This window comes from Urocitellus parryii, chromosome 11 (genome assembly GCF_045843805.1).
Source record: "Urocitellus parryii isolate mUroPar1 chromosome 11, mUroPar1.hap1, whole genome shotgun sequence".
In the NCBI taxonomy this organism is placed as follows: Eukaryota; Metazoa; Chordata; class Mammalia; order Rodentia; family Sciuridae; genus Urocitellus; species Urocitellus parryii.
This window is the reverse complement of record NC_135541.1, coordinates 71,756,374-71,776,092: the sequence shown is the minus strand read 5'-3', so window position 1 is coordinate 71,776,092 and position 19,719 is coordinate 71,756,374. Positions and strand designations below refer to the sequence as shown.

Below are 19,719 nucleotides of genomic sequence, written 5' to 3'. Positions count from 1 at the left end.
AGTTCTTGTTTACTAATTCATCTAAAACTCATACTAAACCTACTACCGATTAATCTAATTAATGAATTTTCAGTTAAAAAGACTTTTCCCACATGAAATGTAGGAAATAATGTGTTAAAAATACATTAGAGGAACATATTAAAAATAATGTATTGTATACTAATGGTCCCTGACATAGTGATGGTTTGATATAGGAATTTTTGACCTTATGGTGGTTTGAAAGCAATGTGCATTCAGTTGAAAGTGTACTTCAAATTTTGGACTCTGATCTTTTTCCATGTTAGCAATATATGGTACCATACTTTCTCACTGAAAGTATGCGGGCAACAGTAGAGAGCCATAGCTGTCTGTCAGCCACTCAGTAACCAGGGTAAACAAAAGATAATCTGCAGTGTACTGTGTTACTAAGCTGTAATGTTCAGTAAGTTAGATATAGTAAGTGCATTTTTTATTTATGATTTTCAGCTTATGATAAGTTTATTGGTACATAACCCCACTTTAAGTCCAGGAGCATCTATGTATATAATAGAATACTATTGATCCATAAAAAAACCTAGGAGGGGCTGGGATTGTGGCTTAGTGGTAGAGTGTTTGCCTCGTATGTGTGAGGCCCTGAGTTCGATTCTCAGCACCACATATAAATAAAATAAAGGTACATTTATAACTAAAATAAATATATATTTTTTAAAAACCTAGGAAATTTTGTCATTTGTGGCAACACGAATGAATGTAGAAGACATTATGTTAAGTAAACTAAGCCAGGCACAGAGAATCAAATAACATGATCTCCCTTGTATGTGGAATCTAAAGAAGTCAAACATAGGGCTGGGTATGTAGGTCAGGAGGAGAGCACTTGCCTAGCATATGTGAAGTTCTGGGTTTGATCCCCAGCACTGCAAAAAAGAAAAGAGGTTGGTTGAACTCTGAAATGGAGAGTAGAATTGCAGTTATCAGAGTCTGGGGGAGATGTGAAGGAGGAATGCAGAGGTATTGATGAACAAAGTTGCAGTTATATAGAAGTTCTGGTGTTCTGTTGTGTAGTAGCTGCAGTTCATAGTAATGTATTGTATAATCCAAAATAGCTAGAAGAGAATGGTCTCATTCCAAAGAAATGATAAATGTTTGAGGTGACAGATTTAATAATTACCTTGATTTGGTTACTATAAACTGTATATTTGTATCAAAATATCACTTTGTACCCCATAATTATATATAATTACCAGTTATCTATTAAAATTAAAAAATTAAGTTCTATTTTCTAAAACAAAAAAATAGTTTAGTGAGAAAAGTGGCATTGTTTTATATTTTTGCAATATAGTTGGATTCTCATTTATGTCTTTTAAGTCTGTCGTGATGTCTTGTGACTTGGCTTAGTAATATTGTGAAAATAATTTTGATTTAATGGACTCCCTGAAAGAGTCCCAGGTTGTTCTTTGAAAACTGGTGTCCTGGAACATTTAACATGAGGACATGATCTACCCCAATCAGGGAAAACTTTCTTGAGTAAGTGGTGTTTACACTTAACCTTAAAGAAAAATAGAAGTAAAGTAGGTGAAAATAAAGAGGGAGAGTGTTAGTAGGTAGAAAGAGTAGAATGTACAGAATTCCTGAGGTAGCACAGAGTTAAGCAATTCTTTGCAAAAAGTTCCTTTAGTTTGAAGTAAGAGAATGCTGAGAGGTAAGGTATGAAGGAACTAAGCCATTCAGAATCTTATAGACCATGATCAACATCTTGTACTTTAAGGCCATGTTTCTTAAATTATAGCCCCTAGACACACTGTATTCAGGCACCTAGAATGGTTTTTAAAATTTTAGATTTCTGGGTCCTACCTTAGACCTATTAAATCATAGTTTTAGTAAAGATGAGAATGGGATCTAGAAACTAATTTTAAACAAATTTTCCAGATGATCATCTTGTATACTAAAGTTTGAGAATCATTTTTCTAAAAGTCCATGCAAAGGAGTGAAATTAGATTTTCTTTTCCTTTAAAATTGATTTTGGCCCCAGTATGGTGGACAAACAAGAAGGGAGTTAGAATATATTGTGAAGAGTCAATTAAAAGGTTATTATATTGGTGTAGGTGGGAGAGAAGTCTTGACCTAGGACTTTGATAGCAGAAATGAAGAGAGTCCAAAGTTATTTAGGAAGTAGAATCCCATGGGGACTTAAATGATTACTATATGTGAGATCTTAAACCTACATTTCTAGTTTGAACCAGAATAATGAAGAATGGTGGGCCCTTAAGTAATATAAAAAAAAAAACCTTAAAGAAAGATTAGATTTAGGGGAATGTGATGAATAGATTTGGACATGTTGATTTTAGGTACTTTAAATTATGCAGACAGACAATTGAATATATAGGTTCAAGATTCAGAAGAGATCTAGTTTATAGTTTTTGTTCTCTCTATGACAGATGAGGTTATCTGTCATTTTGAGAGAATAAGTAGGGCATTATGAAAGATTGGGAAGAATAGGAAAAATTATGGAGATTAGGAAAGCAATCTAATTAGACTAATGCTGGGCACTATAAATGGTGCTGGATATTATAAAAAGAACAGTTGAGGTAAGTATGATTTCTTATATCAGATTTAATAAGTTATAATTCAGATAACATGAAATTCACCCTTTTGAATGCACAAACTCATTGGTGTTTAGAATACTTATATAGTTGTACAGCCATCACTATTATTTAATTTTAAGACATATTCATTACCCCCCACCCAAAGAAACTTAATATTAATAAAGTCCTACAAAATTATTTCTGTTAAAGAATGCCAACCAGGAAAGCAGGGTGCCCAGACTCATTACCTCTCTATGTGCCTGAAAAACTCAGGTGTTTCTACAACCCAGTCTGTATAGGTTCATTTGCCAGAATGACTTAAATCTCAGGAAAACACATTTCTTGCATTTACTGGTTTATTATAAAGGATACAACTCCAAATAAAGAAATTCATAGGGCTGACTATTGGGGATGAGGTAGAGTAAGCCTCTATGAGTGTGCCACCCTGTCAGCACCTTGATGTGTTCACCAACTCAAAAGCTCTCTGAGCACCATTGTTTGTTTTAACAAAGGTCCCATTATATGAGCATGATTGATGAAATGATTTGTCAGTGGCAATGAACTTAATCTCCAGCCCATCCTGAAGGTCAAAGGGGAAAGAGTAGGGAGACCAAAAGTTTCAACCAGCTAAGCACATGATTGGATGGGAGAGAGAGAAGAGAAAAAAGGGAGAGAGAGAAAGGAGATCAGAGTCCTTCTGGGGCACACCTCCAATGACTAGAACACCTCCCACTGAGCTAAAAGTCTCCATTATGTCCCAGTAGCTGGGGATTTGACCTTTAACACTTGGGCTTTTGACCCAAACTACAGCATTTCTGACCCAAACTATAGCATTTCTGAACTCTTTATTTTACTCCATGGACTAATATATGCTATTTTTATGCTAATCCTACAGTGGAGCTTTGTAGTTTAAATTAAGAAGTGTGAGTCTTCCAATTTTGATCTTTTTTTTCAAGATTGTTTTGTCTATTTTGTGTTCTTTGCATTTTCATATGAATTTTAGTATAAGAAGCCAGCTGTTATTTTGATAGAGATTGTGTTGAATCTGTAGATCAACTTGAAGAATCTTACCATCTAACAATTTAAAATCTTCCAATCTAGGAACATGAGTTGTCCTTCCATTTTTAAAAGTTTTCTTTAATTCTCTCAATTATGTTTTAGTTTTTCAGTGGATAGTTTTATACTTATGTTGTTAAATTTATTCTTAAGTATTTTATTTTTTTGCTGTTATTTTACATGGACTCTTTTTTTTCCTTAATTTTTTTTCTTCAGATTTTCCATTGCTAGTTTATGAACATATAATTGTTTTTTGTATGTTGACATTATATCCTGCAAGCTTGTTGATGATGACTCTGAATTTTAATACTAATCACCTGCTCCAAAGTTGTGCTTTTTACCCATTCATATTCCACTGCCTTGCTGTAATTATTTTAAAAAATCATTCAGGAGTGAGGTTTTGTGATGTAAGTATGATAAAAATAATAAAGTGGATAAAAGTTGTTAGAATCAAAATGGAGTCACTTTTGTCAAACTCTAACAAAAAGGGAATAGAGAGGTCATAAAGAAGGGGATCTCTCACACAATGGCCTATGATAAAAACTGTTATGAGTACTCTGAAAACTACAACCTTGCATAAAGGCATTAAGGTACCACATCCTTATACAAAGAATACTTTTGCAATGACATTTGCCCAACAATTTGTCAGCCTTGAACTGACACTGCTCTTCTTATTAATCCTTGCTGAGGACAGTTGTTTCAGTGCAACTTATTAACCTTATTTTACCTTTCAGAAGCCTTGCCATTCTTTGCCTCTCTGGTATGCATATGGTTTGCCATTACTCCAAGTAAATTCATTTCTTTGTAGAGCCTCTTGCTCTGTTTTTTTTTTTACTATTTTAAAGTTTTATTTTATTTTTGACTGACACAATTGTTGTAGATATTTATGGGATACCATGTGATATTTTGATACATATATACAACTGTGTAATGATCAAATTAGGGTAATTAGCATATCCATCACTTTAAACCTTTAATCATTTGTTGTGATGAGAGAAATTAAAAATTAAAATCCTCTCTTCTAGCTATTTTGAAATAGATTATATATTATCATTAACTATAATCACCCTATTATGCAATAACACATCAGAACTTGTTCCTCCTACCTGTCTGTAACATTGTATCCATTGACCAATCTCTTCCCATCCTACTCCTATACCCTCCCCAGCCTTTAATAACCAATATTCTATTCTCAATTTCTATGAGATGAATGTTTTTATTTCACATGAGCTCATGCTGCATTTGTCTTTCTGTTCCTGGCTTATTTCTTTTAACACATTGTCTTCCAGGTTCATCCATGTTGAAATTGACAGCATATCATTATTTTTATAGATGAATGAGTCCATTTTCTCATCCTCTGGAAATGCAGTCTGTCTTCTTTATCCATTGGTCCATTGAATAAATGTGAAATGCTTCCTGAATTTGTGTGTCACCTATTCTTCTCTGTACCACTCCAATTTTAGTATGCATATGTTCCTCTGTGAATATTAACATCCCAGACCAAGGGGTTGCAGTCTTTCCCTCTGCAGATGTCTGGCATTCTCCCTTGAATGTGTATTCTTTGCTTCACCTCCAAAGACATCTCACCCTGGGCCTTTCTCTTCAGTATTTCTCCAGTGTTTAAGCTCCATATTGCAGAAAGCTCAGTCCTTATCCTCGGTGCCAGTACAATAACGAGGACATGGTTTTGAGAAAAAGGAAAAAGGTTTATTACTTTGCTAGCAAAGGAGAAACACAGGGGACTCCTGTCCCAAAAGCTGTGATTCTTGCTCTGTTTTTTTAAATTAGTATTTTTGGGTTTATTTTTGTTTGTTTGTTTTTGTATCAGGGATTGAACCCAGGGGTGCTTAACCACTGAGCCACATCCCCAGCCCTTTTTATTTTTTATTTTATATAGGTACAGAATATTGCTAAGTTGCTTAGGGCCTTGCTAAGTTGCTAAGGCTGGCTTTGAACTTGTGATCCTCCTTCCTCAACCTCCCAAGTGGCTGGGATTACAGACATGTGCCACTGTGCCCAGCTTCTGTTGTTATTTTTATATTAACAGGATAAGCAGAGTTTAGAATATTGGTAAGAAAGTGGCCATGGAATTTAAGTCCACAAAATGTAGACAAGAAAAGAAAAAGGGAAGATAGCTTAGGAAAAAATAGGTTAATTACAGTTAACTTGTTCTTTGAACTCACTGGTTCCTTGAGCAAATAAAGTAACAGAATAAAAGTTTGAAGTTAGAAAATAATATATCAGAATCATTATTCATCAGATTATTGAGAGGAAGGGCAGTTTGGGATAATGACAGACTCTGGTGAGACAGTAGATGACTGAAGTCATGTGAAGGAGAATGCCTTTGGAAATGAATTTTCTGAGGAATTGAGAGATAAGGATTTTGAATGGGTTGTCTCCATGAATGTTGCAGTAGCACAGAATATTGGCAAAATTCTGAAAGCAAGAGGAAAGTATTCTAAAGTGACCAGAAGGTTGATAAGTGATATATGCTGTTAGGAAGTGTCATAGATGAATAGTGTAGATTACTATTGTGAGAGTGGAAAAATGATCTAGATTTGGAATAGAGAAGAAAACACTCTCAATCTTCAAGTACATTGAATGTGAGAGAATTAGGAGTTTCCACTTAGGGGTTTTCTTAAGAAGCAACAGTTTTCTAGGGCAGAGCCACATTGTTTGTTTGTTTGTTTGTTTGTTTGTTTGTTTGTTTTTAAGGCCAGGGATAATAAATAATCAATGAGGAAGTCAAGGACCTAGGGGAGTTTATTAAGTGGGAGTTCCAGAGGATTTAGGAAGATTCTGAGTTCCAGAGAATTTTGATAACTAGAATGTAGATAATGTCTTTACAGTTTGTAAAACTTATTTCAAACTCTTACTAACTTTAAAGTCACACAGCTACAAAGCAGAGGAGCTTTAAACTTAAACTTAGGTCTGTCTGAGTCTAACCAATATCACAGCATATTGCAGGGAATCATACTATAGCTTGAATATCCTTGTTCCCAGTACAATATGTATTATCTAAGATTATCTGCTTTTGAATTTTCCATCTTCAAAGATAAAACATTAGAGGATGCTAAAATACATTTTTTAAGTTTTTTCAAAGACTTGTTCTTATACAAAAGCATATCATTGTGACAGAGTAATTTACAAATTATTTCATATTTGCATAGTGTTTAAGTATCATTTCTTATAGAATTCTGTAAGTCTGATACCTTATATCATCCCCATTACTTATTCTATAAGATGTAAGTGTTATATTGGAAATCTTAATGATTACTACATCTCTTGAGGCTATTTTGAACAAATTACTGTGGTAGATTTTCTTTTGATCAAATATAATACAGTCATAAAGATGATGTCTCCTTGTTTTTCAGAACTTTGCCAAGAAGTATTCTTTACACTAGGGTTATTATTAGATAGTGTTTGGGATGATTTGATCTGCTAATACACTTTCCTATTTGGGGGGATGATGTAGGCTAGGGTATACAACCTTGAATTGACTGGCAAGTAAAACTGAATGAACTGATACTTTCTGTGAAGCTAAATGTTATTGCTAACAACTTTTAATTCATGACAAGTATGTTGATTTATTCCTATAAATTTAATACATGTGTTAATATATTGTTATATCGAATCACTTTAGTAAAATATAACTACTATTAGGTGAATTACTTTTTTTGTGACTATATTGTGTAGCCTTTTTCCCTCCCTTTAGCACTTTTCTGACTTATTCAGCAGTCATTAATTATCTTGTTGTGTACAGCTTATCCCCAAACTTAGTGGCTTAAAAACAACAATAAATGCTTTTCTCATTGTTTCTGTAAGTTAGGAACTTAGGAACAATTTAATTGGATGTTTTGGCCTGGGGTCTCTCATGAGAATGCAAAAAAGATTGGGAACCTCTGACAGGGCTATAATCAGAATTTTGGCACAGTCTGTGGTCATCTGACACTTGACAGGGGATCTGCTTTCATGGTGGATCATTCACCTTGGCTGACACGTTGGTGCTGGCTCTTGACAGGAAGCTTCAGTACCTATCCACATGAGCCTTCTTCATAAGGTTGTTTGAGAGTTCTTAGGATATGGTGTTATTGATAGAGTTCCTTCACAGAGTGAGTCATCTAAGAGACAATGTGAAAGGGACAATGTCTGATGTCTTTGTCTTTTTGACCTAGCTTTGGAAGTCACACACTTGGACGTGCAGTACTCCACTAGTTACAAAGGCCAGTTCTGATTAAATGATTCAATTTGTTGCAGACTGCAAGAGGGTGAAAAAAAAGGAGGCAAGGATCATTGAGGCCATCTTAGACACTGGCTACCACAAATGGATTTATCTGAGTTTTAGGAAAATGAAAAGATGTATATCCATAGTAAATTTAAAAAGTCACATTTTAGGAGATTGATTGAATTTTTTATTTTTATGGGCATGTTTAAAGAGACAATTTAATGCTATTTTTAATATTCTAAGCAACTGTTACAGGTGAAAAACATGTGGTTCTTTTTCAGATTATTTAAAATATGTGACAATATGCATGGAGGTACTTATTCTAATAACAGTGCAAACTTGGACTCCGTAGTTAACTCAGTGAAAATTATTCAAACAGAAATGAACAAGGAGAAATCATGGAACTGTAGCAATAATAAGCAAAAACCTCAATCAAACATGTTTATAGCAAATGAAGCTTTTTCATCTTCTGAAATTGGAGATGACATACTCAAAGTACCATCATTTTCACTTGCATCCCAACCTCATAATATTCAAGGTGATTTCTTGCTTTTTCATTTGGTTTTATAAAAATACAAATTAATCTGCATTTTGTAGCATAGAGAAAATACAAAATTATAGTATGTTTAAGTGGGTTATCTATGTGCAATTTCTGCCTTTCTTTATTATGTTGCATTATTTTTTAGCTGTGTTCTAATATTTTTGCCTATGTTCTCAAAAAAAAGTTGTGTAAGTTTTATTGAAGCAATTTTTTTTGTAGAAAAAGTTTAAAAATATTCATCTATGATTTTTTTAGGGGTAACCAGAAGTGATATAGGTTTCTTGAAGGCTGTCACAGAAATTCGTATCCTTTAAATTATTTTACAACATATCTGATATTGTGAAATCACATTATTAAAATATTGTTTCATTGTGTTCCTGTACATTTGTTTTGGTTACAAAGAAAAAATGAAAAGTGTATCTTTTGAGTCATGTAAGAGATACATGTGTATGATAGTGCTATTCCAAGTGTGGTCTGTGTTCTGGTGCCAGCTTGAATTGCATGTACCAGTAGAAGACAAGGTAAATACAGAAATCAGATTTGTATTATTGGCAGAACTCTGGTCGCTTTACTTACACATAGATACAGATAATATCTTATGTTTTGGATAAGATCAACCATAGTGGATTAAACTGAATAGGGGAAATGGAAAGAAATGGACTTTTTGTTAATTGGGTACATTTTTACAAATCTAACATTTTTGAAAGAACCTAGTTTATACATATAATCCAACTTACATGTTTGGCCATTTCTAGTGTAAATATTTTGGGTGTATTCTGATGGTAATATCTTCTTTGCCTCTTAATACCCTGTGCATGTCAATTTTATTACAACTTACCAGCTGTTTATGTGACTATTTCCTCAAGACCTAAGAACTCCTTGAAAGCAAGGGTTGTGCTTTATCTACTTTCCCATCTCCAGATACTTTTAAAGGCAGATAAAGTAAAGCACATAAGTAAGAAACCTTGTAGGCAGAAAAGTAGCCATGAGCAAGGGGGAGGGTAAAAAATTGTTTGGAAATAACAAGCATTCCAGTTTGATTAAAGATATAAAAGAAATAGGAAATAATCCTGGATCAGATCATTTAATGCCATAAATACCAACATAAAGAATATTTTATGTTTTTGTTTTTAAACTCCTCCTTAACTCTATTGTCATATAATTCACAGGTAAAAACTGTATGTATTTGAAGTATGCAATGATGTTTATTATTATTTTACAGTCTGAAAATGATTACCATAATCAATATTTCTGTCACCTTATGTATTTGCCTTTTGGTATATGTGGTGAGAATACTTGGGATCTGTTCTCTTAGCATTTTGTTTTTATTTTTTTAATTAAAAAAAATTTTTTTTTGAGATAAAGTCTTGCTATGTTACCCATGCTGGTCTTGAACCCCTAGGCTCAAGCAGTCCTCCTGCCTCAGCCTTTCAAGTATCTGGGACTATAGCTACATGCCATCATGATCTTGTTTTATTTTTTAATATTTATTGTTTAGTTGAAGTTGGACACAATACCTTTACTTTATTTATTTATTTTTATGTGGTGCTGAGGATTGAACCCAGGGCCTCACATGTGCTAGGTGAGTGCTCTACTGCTGAGCCACAATCGTAGCCCCATGCCCTTGTTTTTATTTTTAATAAATTTATTAAACAATGATAAGATTTTTGAGCAGTCAAGCTAACTCATCTAAACTATGCTTTATGGAATTAGTGACTCACAGCTGAGGAATGTTGTAGAATTCACAAAAGTTATGGTTTGGTTAGCAAAACAAAAAGTGAATTCCAGATATTGGGAAATCGAGGCAATAGTGACTCTAGTCCCAAGTACTCAGACGATCATTTGAGGCAATTCTGAAGTATGGTTAGAAAATATTTTCCTGAACACTTATGAAAAGTTGTATCCAATGCAGATAACTAAATTGGGTTAAAATGGGGGAAGGCCGACATGATATTAAACTTCAGACGTAGTCAGTCTTTAGCACTGCTCTTCAGCACCATGTCTCAATCCTGCTGCACTTCTCTCTTGTGATCTAAATAAAATGGAACATAGGAAATAGATTAGTAAAAAGCATGTTTAAAGATAGTTAAACAATCAACTATTTGTATAACTGGGCTTTCTTCTTAAGACTTTTAGAGATTTTCATGCTATATATTAGCTTAAGTGATTCTGTAGTTTAGGTATCTTTGTTAGTTAAGACTACTATGTATACTTCTGTTCATTGATTTATTGTCAAAAAATTTCATTTGCTATAAAACTGAAGTACTATGGGTTATTGTTTCTGAATGTATACAGTAGAAGACTGAAGGCTATTCCTGATAATTTGAGTTTGTGGATTACTTGGACACAATATATTTGCTGATTCTTTTCCAATATTTTACAATATTTGAATACTCAGGACAGTAAGTTTTGTCAGATTGATCCTGTCACAGTACTCTTGTCATTTTCAGTTCTAGAGACAGTTTTCCCCTTTATAACATATAATTATAGTGCCACTACTTAGTTTGTTAAAAATTTTTTTGAGTGTTGATAATGATGATAAATGATGTTAGTGATTGAGTTTTTCACTAGCAGGGAAACTGATTCTGTACCTACTCTGAATCAAAGATTCATTTTTGTTAATATAAATTGATGTATAACTATCTAATGAGAGAAAAACAGCATGATACCTACTTCTGGGCTTGTTATGAATAAATATTTTAGAAGAAAAGACATATCTTGAAGGAAAATGAGATTCCTTCAAAATCTGATGGATTGACAAACTCAAAATTTCATTTTTATTTTGGAATAAATATTCTGACATGCATAACAGAAAGTAAAATGAAAATTTCTAAATTAATGGCTTGACTTAATGCAATCATATATTAACTGAGTTACTGTCTGTCAGGCATTGTTCTAGGTATTTGGGATATATCAGTTAAGAAAATAGACAGTAAATCCTTGTCTTTGGAGAGTTAACCTTGGGATAAGGGTGGGGAAGAAGATAGATCTGAACAATTATAATAGTATATAAATAAGTCATATAGTATTTTAAAAGGCAATGAGTAATATTGAAAAAGAAAAATGTAGAGCAGGGTAAAGGAGGGTTTAATTGGGACTGCTGGATTTGAGGACTCAGGATGTAGAATTAAATAGAATAGTTAGGATAGGGCTTCATGAGAAGGTACAATTTAAGCAATTAAAGGATGTGAAATAGCCAAAGAAATTTGGAAGGAAGAATAATCTAGGCAGGGGGAAGGCTTCATGGAAGGTATATGACTGATGTTTTCAAAGAACGGCAGTATAGGCAGGGGAGAGGAATGGGAGTGGGGGCCAGTAGTAGAACATGGAGTCAGAGAAATAAAGGCTAAATCAGGTGCAGGAAGGAGCAGTAGTAGGGTGACAAGTCTACATCAAGAGAAAGAGGGTTTTTTTACAGAGTCATATAATCTGAGCTATAAAAGGATCACTAGAACAATCCATGAATTCTTATATATCTTCTTAAAAACATACTGCGTACATAATTTTATGTTTGAGTTTTCATATATATTATCTGTCATATCATTTATTAGAGTATAAAGTCTCTATGGTAGGAACTCATTTTCTTCTTTATTTGCAGTTTTCTAAATTGAATAAATGCATCATGCTTATAGTGTTTAATAAATGTAGTTAACTAATAGTGATTCAGAATAAGAAGAGTGCTGTAAAATCTCTTTCAAGCTTGCAATAGAGTCTCACCTTGGAGAGATGTTTATTCTTTAATCTATTAATTTTAAAAACGTTTTCATGGGCTGGCCGAAGTGGCACATGCCTGTAATCCCAGCAATTTAGGAGGCTGAGGCAGGAGGATCATGAGTTCAAAGCCAGCCTCAGCAAAAGTGAGGAGCTAAGCAACTCAGTGAGACCCTGTCTCTAAATAAAATACAAAAATAGGGATGGGGATGTGGTTCAGTCGTCAAGTGACCCTGAGTTCAATCCCTAGTACCAAAAAGAAAAAAAATTTTTCAGGGGATGATTTAAAGAATTATTTAAATTCTTCCTGAAGAGCCAGTATGCTGATAATTCAGTTATAATTATCACAAACAAAGGGTTTCATTTCAGGGTTAGGTGACCAGAAATAAGACATTATCTAATGAAGCACAATCAACAATCAATAATTAGTGAAATTTGAAATATTAAAGAAGTAAAAATAAAGTAGCCTCGTCAAAGTGTACTGTGGAAAAGATAAACTAGAAGCAAAGTTCTGATAGACTTAATCTCTGTATATTTGCATCTCTTCCATCATATTTAACTTTCAAGTTATAAGCCTTATGTAATCTTTTATTTCCCTATAGGGACTTCATAAGTTCTTTGTAAAACAGAGTGGGAGTGGAGACTCTAATAAAAACTGTTAATTTCTTAAGAAAATAGAAATGTGAAAGCCTCATTATTAAATGCTGTCGGAGTCAATATCAGTTTAACTGAAGTTTAAAATCAAATCAGATGTAACCTGTTTTTAAATTTCTGAAATATTTGACTCCTTAATGTTATTCAAAGCAGCAAAATTTAGAAGTATTTTCAAAGAATTCCCGTATTTCAACTATATACAGTCCAAAGCCTTTGATGATGTAAGTATCTTATAATTATTTACTTATCTTCCTCTTCTCACCAGGTTATATGCTCTCTAAGGAGAGAGACTAGATCACATTTTGGTTCCCAGTGCCACATTCAGTGACTAGTACATTATAGAAGCTCAGAAAATGTTTGTTAGATACATATATACAATTCTCGCAGGTAGATTAATTCGTATTTGTTAGATTTATGAGAATTTCTCTAGAAGATAAAGGAATGATTTTCTTCTATGTCTAGCACATCACTTTGACAAATAAAAGAGATTAAATATTAATAGTATTATTTTTTGATGGTGGAGGGTCTGGAGCAAGGTTACAGTTTGAATAATTGAATGTTTGTATTATTATTTTGTATTATTATTCCTTAGAGTCTTCCTAAGACATATTTTCTAACAAGTTGAGGATGTGTGTGAAAAATTTGATGTTACATAATTGATTAAATTTTATTTTTTAGCTTCTTTATACAGATAGAAATTTTGTAATTTGTGCTCCAACTGGTTCTGGAAAAACTGTAATGTTCGAACTAGCCATAACAAGATTGTTAATGGAAGTACCATTGCCATGGTTAAACATTAAAATTGTTTACAGTAAGTATATATTGTAAGAATAGTGATTAATTATAATAAAAGCTCAGTAAAGCAAAAATGAAGTAAATTCAGCTCAGTCATAGGCATTATTATTTGGTTTCCCATACATTTTTAAAGAAACTGATTTTATTTATTTATTTGTGTTGCTGGCGGTCAAACCCAGGGCTTTATGTATGCCAGGCAAACATTCTATCACTGAGCTATGCTCCCAGCTCTAATAAATTCTCCTTCTGGTTTGTTTGTTTGTTTGTTTGTTTGTTTGTTTGTTTTGGTGGTGCTGGGTATTGAACCCGAAGTCTTGTACTGCTAAACAAACACTACCATTGACCTGTACATCCAGTCCTCATATATTTTTAATAGATATATTACAATTGGTTTTGTCTGTTCCATTAAACTCAAAACACATTTTCTCAGAGTTATAAATAAAAAGTAATATTTAAATTGAGGATTTTAACTTCACATGCTTGTTTTTTAAAGGTCAGTTAAAATGAACAAAATAAACATTTATAATTCTAGAAATTTGCATAGACGCCTCTGCTCTCCTGTTCTGGGTGTGTATTTTTAAAAATTTCCTCAAAGTAGTATATGTACATGGTTTAAAAACCCAAATATTACAAAAAGCCTTATAATGAAAAGCACTAATGTTCTGCACTCAGCCCCGACCCAACCTCTCTCTCTGCTCTTAGCTGTAAGTTCCTGAGTAATTATTTCTATTTATCTTTAGTTCTTTTTGGTGATTACCTTTTTATCTCTAAATGATATGCCTAAATTACTAACTTTTAATTTGTCAATATTAGTACCTAGATGTATACTTTTGTCCTAATTTTCTTAACTAAAGTTTGCAAAAATAATTTTAAAATTGCATTTATATTAAAAAATGTATCATTATAGTGGCACCAATAAAAGCCCTATGTAGTCAGCGTTTTGATGACTGGAAAGAAAAATTTGGACCAATTGGATTGAATTGTAAAGAACTCACTGGAGATACAGTTATAGATGACCTATTTGAGATTCAGCATGCCCATATTATTATGACAACTCCAGTAGGTATTATTTATCCTTTATTATTTCCTTGGTTTATTAGAAAAAATCTGTTTCTTTTCATAAGAAGTTCAAGGAAAATACAAAGTAGAAGCATATATTTGCAAAGTAAAAAAGTAATAGTATTCAAGGTACAAAAAAAATTACCTACAAAAACATAAGTAAAAGACAAATGGCCAATAGGAAAAATGGACAAAGAATATCCAATTTGTTATTGTTGATAATTTATAATCATATTTATTCCTCTTATTTTTTTGCCCAAGTATTATGTATTATAGAGGGAGTACCTTGGTAGAGTTTAAAAGTATGTAATCAGTGAATTTAAATGTTGTGTGGTTAAATTTAATAAAAGAATTGAAGGCCTAGTTTTAAAACACTGACCAAACTATCAAAATTCAAATTTTTAATCTTTAAATCTTTTTCAGAATACTTTTAATGTATCAATCAAACCTTTACCTGTCATTTGTATTATGTCATGGTAAAATTTTTGTTGATGTCCTAAACAGTACTTATTATAATTCCTTATCACATTAAACTACTTGCACTTTTTCTGTAGGAGAAATGGGATAGCTTGACTAGGAAATGGAGAGACAACTCTTTGGTTCAACTGGTGCGACTATTTCTCATTGATGAGGTAGTGAACACATTATTCACTTTCAGAGATAGCATAAAAAGATGTTTAGAAAGAAGACAACTTCAATGTTTGTTTAATTGCTTCTAGGGGAAAATTGCTGGAAAGTGCCCATTTTCTCAAAGAAAAATGTTAATTTCATTGTACATTTTGATTTTTTAAGTAGATTGTAGTCTTACAGCTAATGATTCTTTCTTGATTTCTTGTATAGGTACATATTGTAAAAGATGAATATCGTGGTCCAACTCTTGAAGTTGTAGTCAGCAGAATGAAAACTGTACAGTCTTTATCTCAGCCTTTAGAAAATACTAGCACTTTTATCCCAATGAGATTTGTAGCTGTGTCTGCAACAATTCCAAATGCTGAGGATGTAAGTTAGAATTTCAATATACCATCAGGGTTTTTGTTTTATGACTGGTGAAATGTTTAGTTATTTTGATCTTAGAGAACAGTGAGGGTTTTCGTCTTTTTTACCAGTCACTTGATAAAGTATGTTGTAGAAATTTATGGTTAGATTTCTCAGATATAAAAATTTGGTCATTCAAGTTTAATATTTTTAATAGATGGCTGTTTTTAGCTAGTATCTAAAAGTCTTAATTTTATGGATTTCATCCACCTGTCATAACTTGACTAATAACATGGTCATTATAGCCAGCTGTCTCTAATTGTATAGAGAAGTATAGTAGACATAAAAATAATTGCTGAGATGATTATCACTCTCCCCACAATTCTATATGCCTAGCATTGCAGTAAGCCAAAATGATTGATGCAAAAGTGAGAACATATGGAATTTGTCCTTGAGGAGGATCTCATGGTTAATGGTAGAAGGACATGGAAAGAAATAGTTACATGGAATATTATACTTCATATAATGAATATACAACTTAATTTGTGTGTGGAGGGGTACTAGAGCTTGAACTCCCGGGGCTCTACCACTGAACTACATTTTGACATGCTGAAATTTGTGTATCCTTTTAAAATTTATTATTTGAGACAGGATCTCCATAGGTTGCTGAGGCTGTCCTTGAATTTGTAGTTCTATTACTTCAGCCCCCTGAATGGCTGGGATTACAGGTGTGTACCACTGTGTCCAGCCTTTTTCTTTCATTTTTAGGCAAACTTCTTGAGAAATGATACAGTTTCACTTTACTTTCTTACTCCTGTTTACTTGTCAGCCTACTATAATGTAGCTTTTTTTCTCCAACACTTCTTAGAAAAAATACCTCCTGTATTTGCTCTTCCAATGGAAAATTTTGTCTTTATCCTTAAATTTACACAGTTAATAATTTTCTTATTCATAAAATGAAAACTTGTTTTGTTCATATTCAAGAATAATATATAAAAATTTAAAGTTTATAAAAACGATAAAACTAATACCCATACTTTGTCCTTTCAAATGTTTATATGTGCATCAGTCTCTTTTCCATTGTTATAACAAAATACCTGAGGCTTGGTAATATTTTTTTTAAGGAGGTTTATTTAGTTTACAGTTTTGGAGTCTGAAAGTCCAAGATTGGGTGACCTCATCTGTTCATCCTGGTGAGGGCCCTACTGGCTACCTCATAACATGGTGGACAGTATCATGGCAGGAGTATGCCTGACAGGGAAAGATCCCATGCAATCCAGAGAGATTCTAGAGTCAGACTCACTCTTTTTCTAACAACGCACTCTCATGAGAACTTGCTTACTTTGGAAGATCAGCATTAATTCCTTCCAAGAACATTGTCCCCAGTAACCTAACCACCTTTTACTAGGTCCCACCTCTTAAAAGATTCCATCACCTTAGTACTATTACTACACTGGGGAACAGGCATTCCAACAAAGGAAATTTTGAGACACACTCTCTAACCATATTCAGACTATAGTAACATGAAATTATAATATTATAGTTTTTTGATCTACATTTTCATTTTACCTACAAATATTTCCATGTTATTAGTCTTTACTACTGTTTTGTGTTGGGGGTATAATTTATGTATCTAACATCATAATTATGGAAGATTAAATTATTTCCATTTTTCTATTATAAACAATCCTGCAATTTGAAAACATCCATAATTATTTTTAGGATGAATTCTAGAGTTAAATAATTGAGTCAAAGGATGCAGAACTTTTAAGGATACACTGCCTTCCATGTTACATTCATTTATTTTAGCTGCCATTTCTCTGAATCCTGCCAGCTGTCATTTTCCTATATCCTAAGTGTGTAATATAATAATAAAATTGTTATTTTTATTTAATTTTGAATATTAAATATTTCTTAAATTTATTACTTAATATATCTTATTTTAAGTTTTTTCTTTGATTTTTACTGTAGTAAATATTTAAAATATATTTATCTACAACTTTTAAACTTTTGTTTTTTGTTACTTGCCAGGTCATGCCCTTTATCCTTTTTTCACACTGGGAAACTTTTACTTATTGATTTGTAAGCAATAATTATATAAATATAAATACCCTCCAATTCTTAAAACTTTCTTCTATTTTGTGGTAGTTACCAATTCTGATTGCTATTTCTCTGTCCCTTTCTTCTGGTCCTCTTCCTCAATTTCCCCATATGTTAAAGTCTTTATCCTTGATCCTCTGCTCCTCTCAGAATGTAAATTCTTGTGTGATCTTATTCCTACTCATGATAACCTTGAGAATATTTCAGTATTCCTTCCTGTGCAACAAGAAACTTTCTCCTGTCAAAGCAGTGGTCAATTTCATAGCAGGGCATGGAGCCTGATTACTAACCAGATTAAGCAAAGATAAGGATAGCTTGACACAGCTCTGTAAACTAACTACTGATTCTTGCATTAAGCCTGAAATATGCTTTTGGCTCTGCTTTCTCTCAAGTGTTATGTTTTAATTAAAAATTATCAACTCTTGCCAAAGCAATTTTAATTTTACTTTAGACCCTCATGAAGGAAAATAAAATAACTAATTAGAAAATTACCTGCCATGCGCAGTGGCGCATGCCTATAATCCCAGTGGCTCCGGAGGCTAAGGCAGGAGTATCCAGAGTTCAGTGCCAGCCTCAGCAAAATCAAGGAGTTAAGCAACTCTGTAAGACCCTGTCTCTAAATAAAATACAAAATAGGGCTTGGGACATGACTCAGTAGTTGAGTGCCTCTGAGTTCAATCCCTGGTTACCCCCCACCAAAAAAAAAAAACCAGAAATACTGCTATTAGCAATATTTACCAATAGCATTTACCAGTTTATCAACAGAGTAATATCAATGGAATATGTAATACTGAAAAAGACTATCTGATTCAGTACTTTTATACCTTGACTTTAAAGTAATCTAAAATTGGGGGTTTTAGGCCATAAAAATTGACTAGAAAAAATGTTTAATGTACATTTTTTTGTTTTTTCAAGATTGCAGAATGGATTTCAGATGGTGAAAGACCTGCTGTATGTATGAAAATGGATGAAAGCCATAGACCTGTGAAACTTCGGAAAGTGGTCCTGGGATTTCCCTGCAGTAGTAACCAAACTGAATTTAAGTTTGATTTAACCCTCAACTACAAAATTGCCAGTGTTATACAAACATACTCTGATCAGAAGCCCACACTTGTGGTATGGATTATTGGTCGATTATCTTTTAGAGTGATGTTCGCTTTTAACATGATTAATATAGAAATTATTAATGTATTTTCAGTTTTGTGCAACTAGGAAAGGTGTGCAACAGGCTGCTTCTGTTCTTGTGAAAGATGCTAAATTTATTATGACTATGGAACAGAAACAAAGGTAAATTTTTTTGGTTTTTTTCCTTGGAAGTAGAAGGACTTTTAGGATCACTTAGATGAAATGAGAAAAGTGGGTTTATCCCTTACCTTGATCAAGTTACTTGACAAAGCCTCAGGTTTCTCATCTGTATCATAAGAATAATAGTAATTTTGAGGATTGAGATAACAACTCTTTAGTGTAGATGTGATTGTATCTTTCTTTCATAACTGAATTTCTTGAAATATAAAGTTATCCATATTGCTGTCTTCATTTTTTCATCCACTTTGAATCCAGTATCTTTCACTAAAAATTATCTTTCACTAAAAATCTTGCCAAGTAATTTCTCATGAATCTCTAACATATTTGATCATGTCTACCTTATTTTAACACACTGGATTCTGCTCTTCCATGATCATCTTCTACCAGTTTTCTTCCTGCTTTACAGGCCACTGATTCTCAATCAATTCAATTCTCAGTCAATTCAATCACTTTACCTCTTAACATTCCGGCGTTAACATAGGATCTTTGGGGGGACATCTTATATCTAAACCATAATACTACCCAGTTCTTAAATTTTGACATTGTAGAGGGGTCTGCCTGAGGCTCATTCTTTTCCCCCAAATCTTTATCATTTATTATTTTTATTTGGACAGCATATATACATAAGTAAAATATCTACTGGTAGAATCCTCTTTGATAATTTCATTTGATTTAGAAAAATGGGATAGCAAAATAACTTAGGTCATTAATACTGTACAAAAATAAAACTGGTTAAA

At 32.9% G+C, this 19,719-nt stretch overlaps 1 protein-coding gene across 2 annotated transcripts in view; it reads left to right on the top strand.

The window, feature by feature from the left end:
• The window catches only part of Hfm1 (helicase for meiosis 1), an 88,840-nt gene that overhangs the window by 12,848 nt on the left and 56,273 nt on the right, over positions 1-19,719 (top strand). For both annotated transcript variants that reach the window (XM_026403104.2, XM_077791401.1), the window contains exons 4-12: positions 8,124-8,380; positions 8,639-8,686; positions 12,899-12,969; positions 13,427-13,559; positions 14,451-14,602; positions 15,157-15,234; positions 15,443-15,601; positions 18,593-18,793; positions 18,876-18,964. In XM_026403104.2, coding sequence (XP_026258889.1) covers positions 8,124-8,380; positions 8,639-8,686; positions 12,899-12,969; positions 13,427-13,559; positions 14,451-14,602; positions 15,157-15,234; positions 15,443-15,601; positions 18,593-18,793; positions 18,876-18,964 — 1,188 coding nt within the window. The remainder of the gene's footprint in view (positions 1-8,123; positions 8,381-8,638; positions 8,687-12,898; positions 12,970-13,426; positions 13,560-14,450; positions 14,603-15,156; positions 15,235-15,442; positions 15,602-18,592; positions 18,794-18,875; positions 18,965-19,719) is intronic.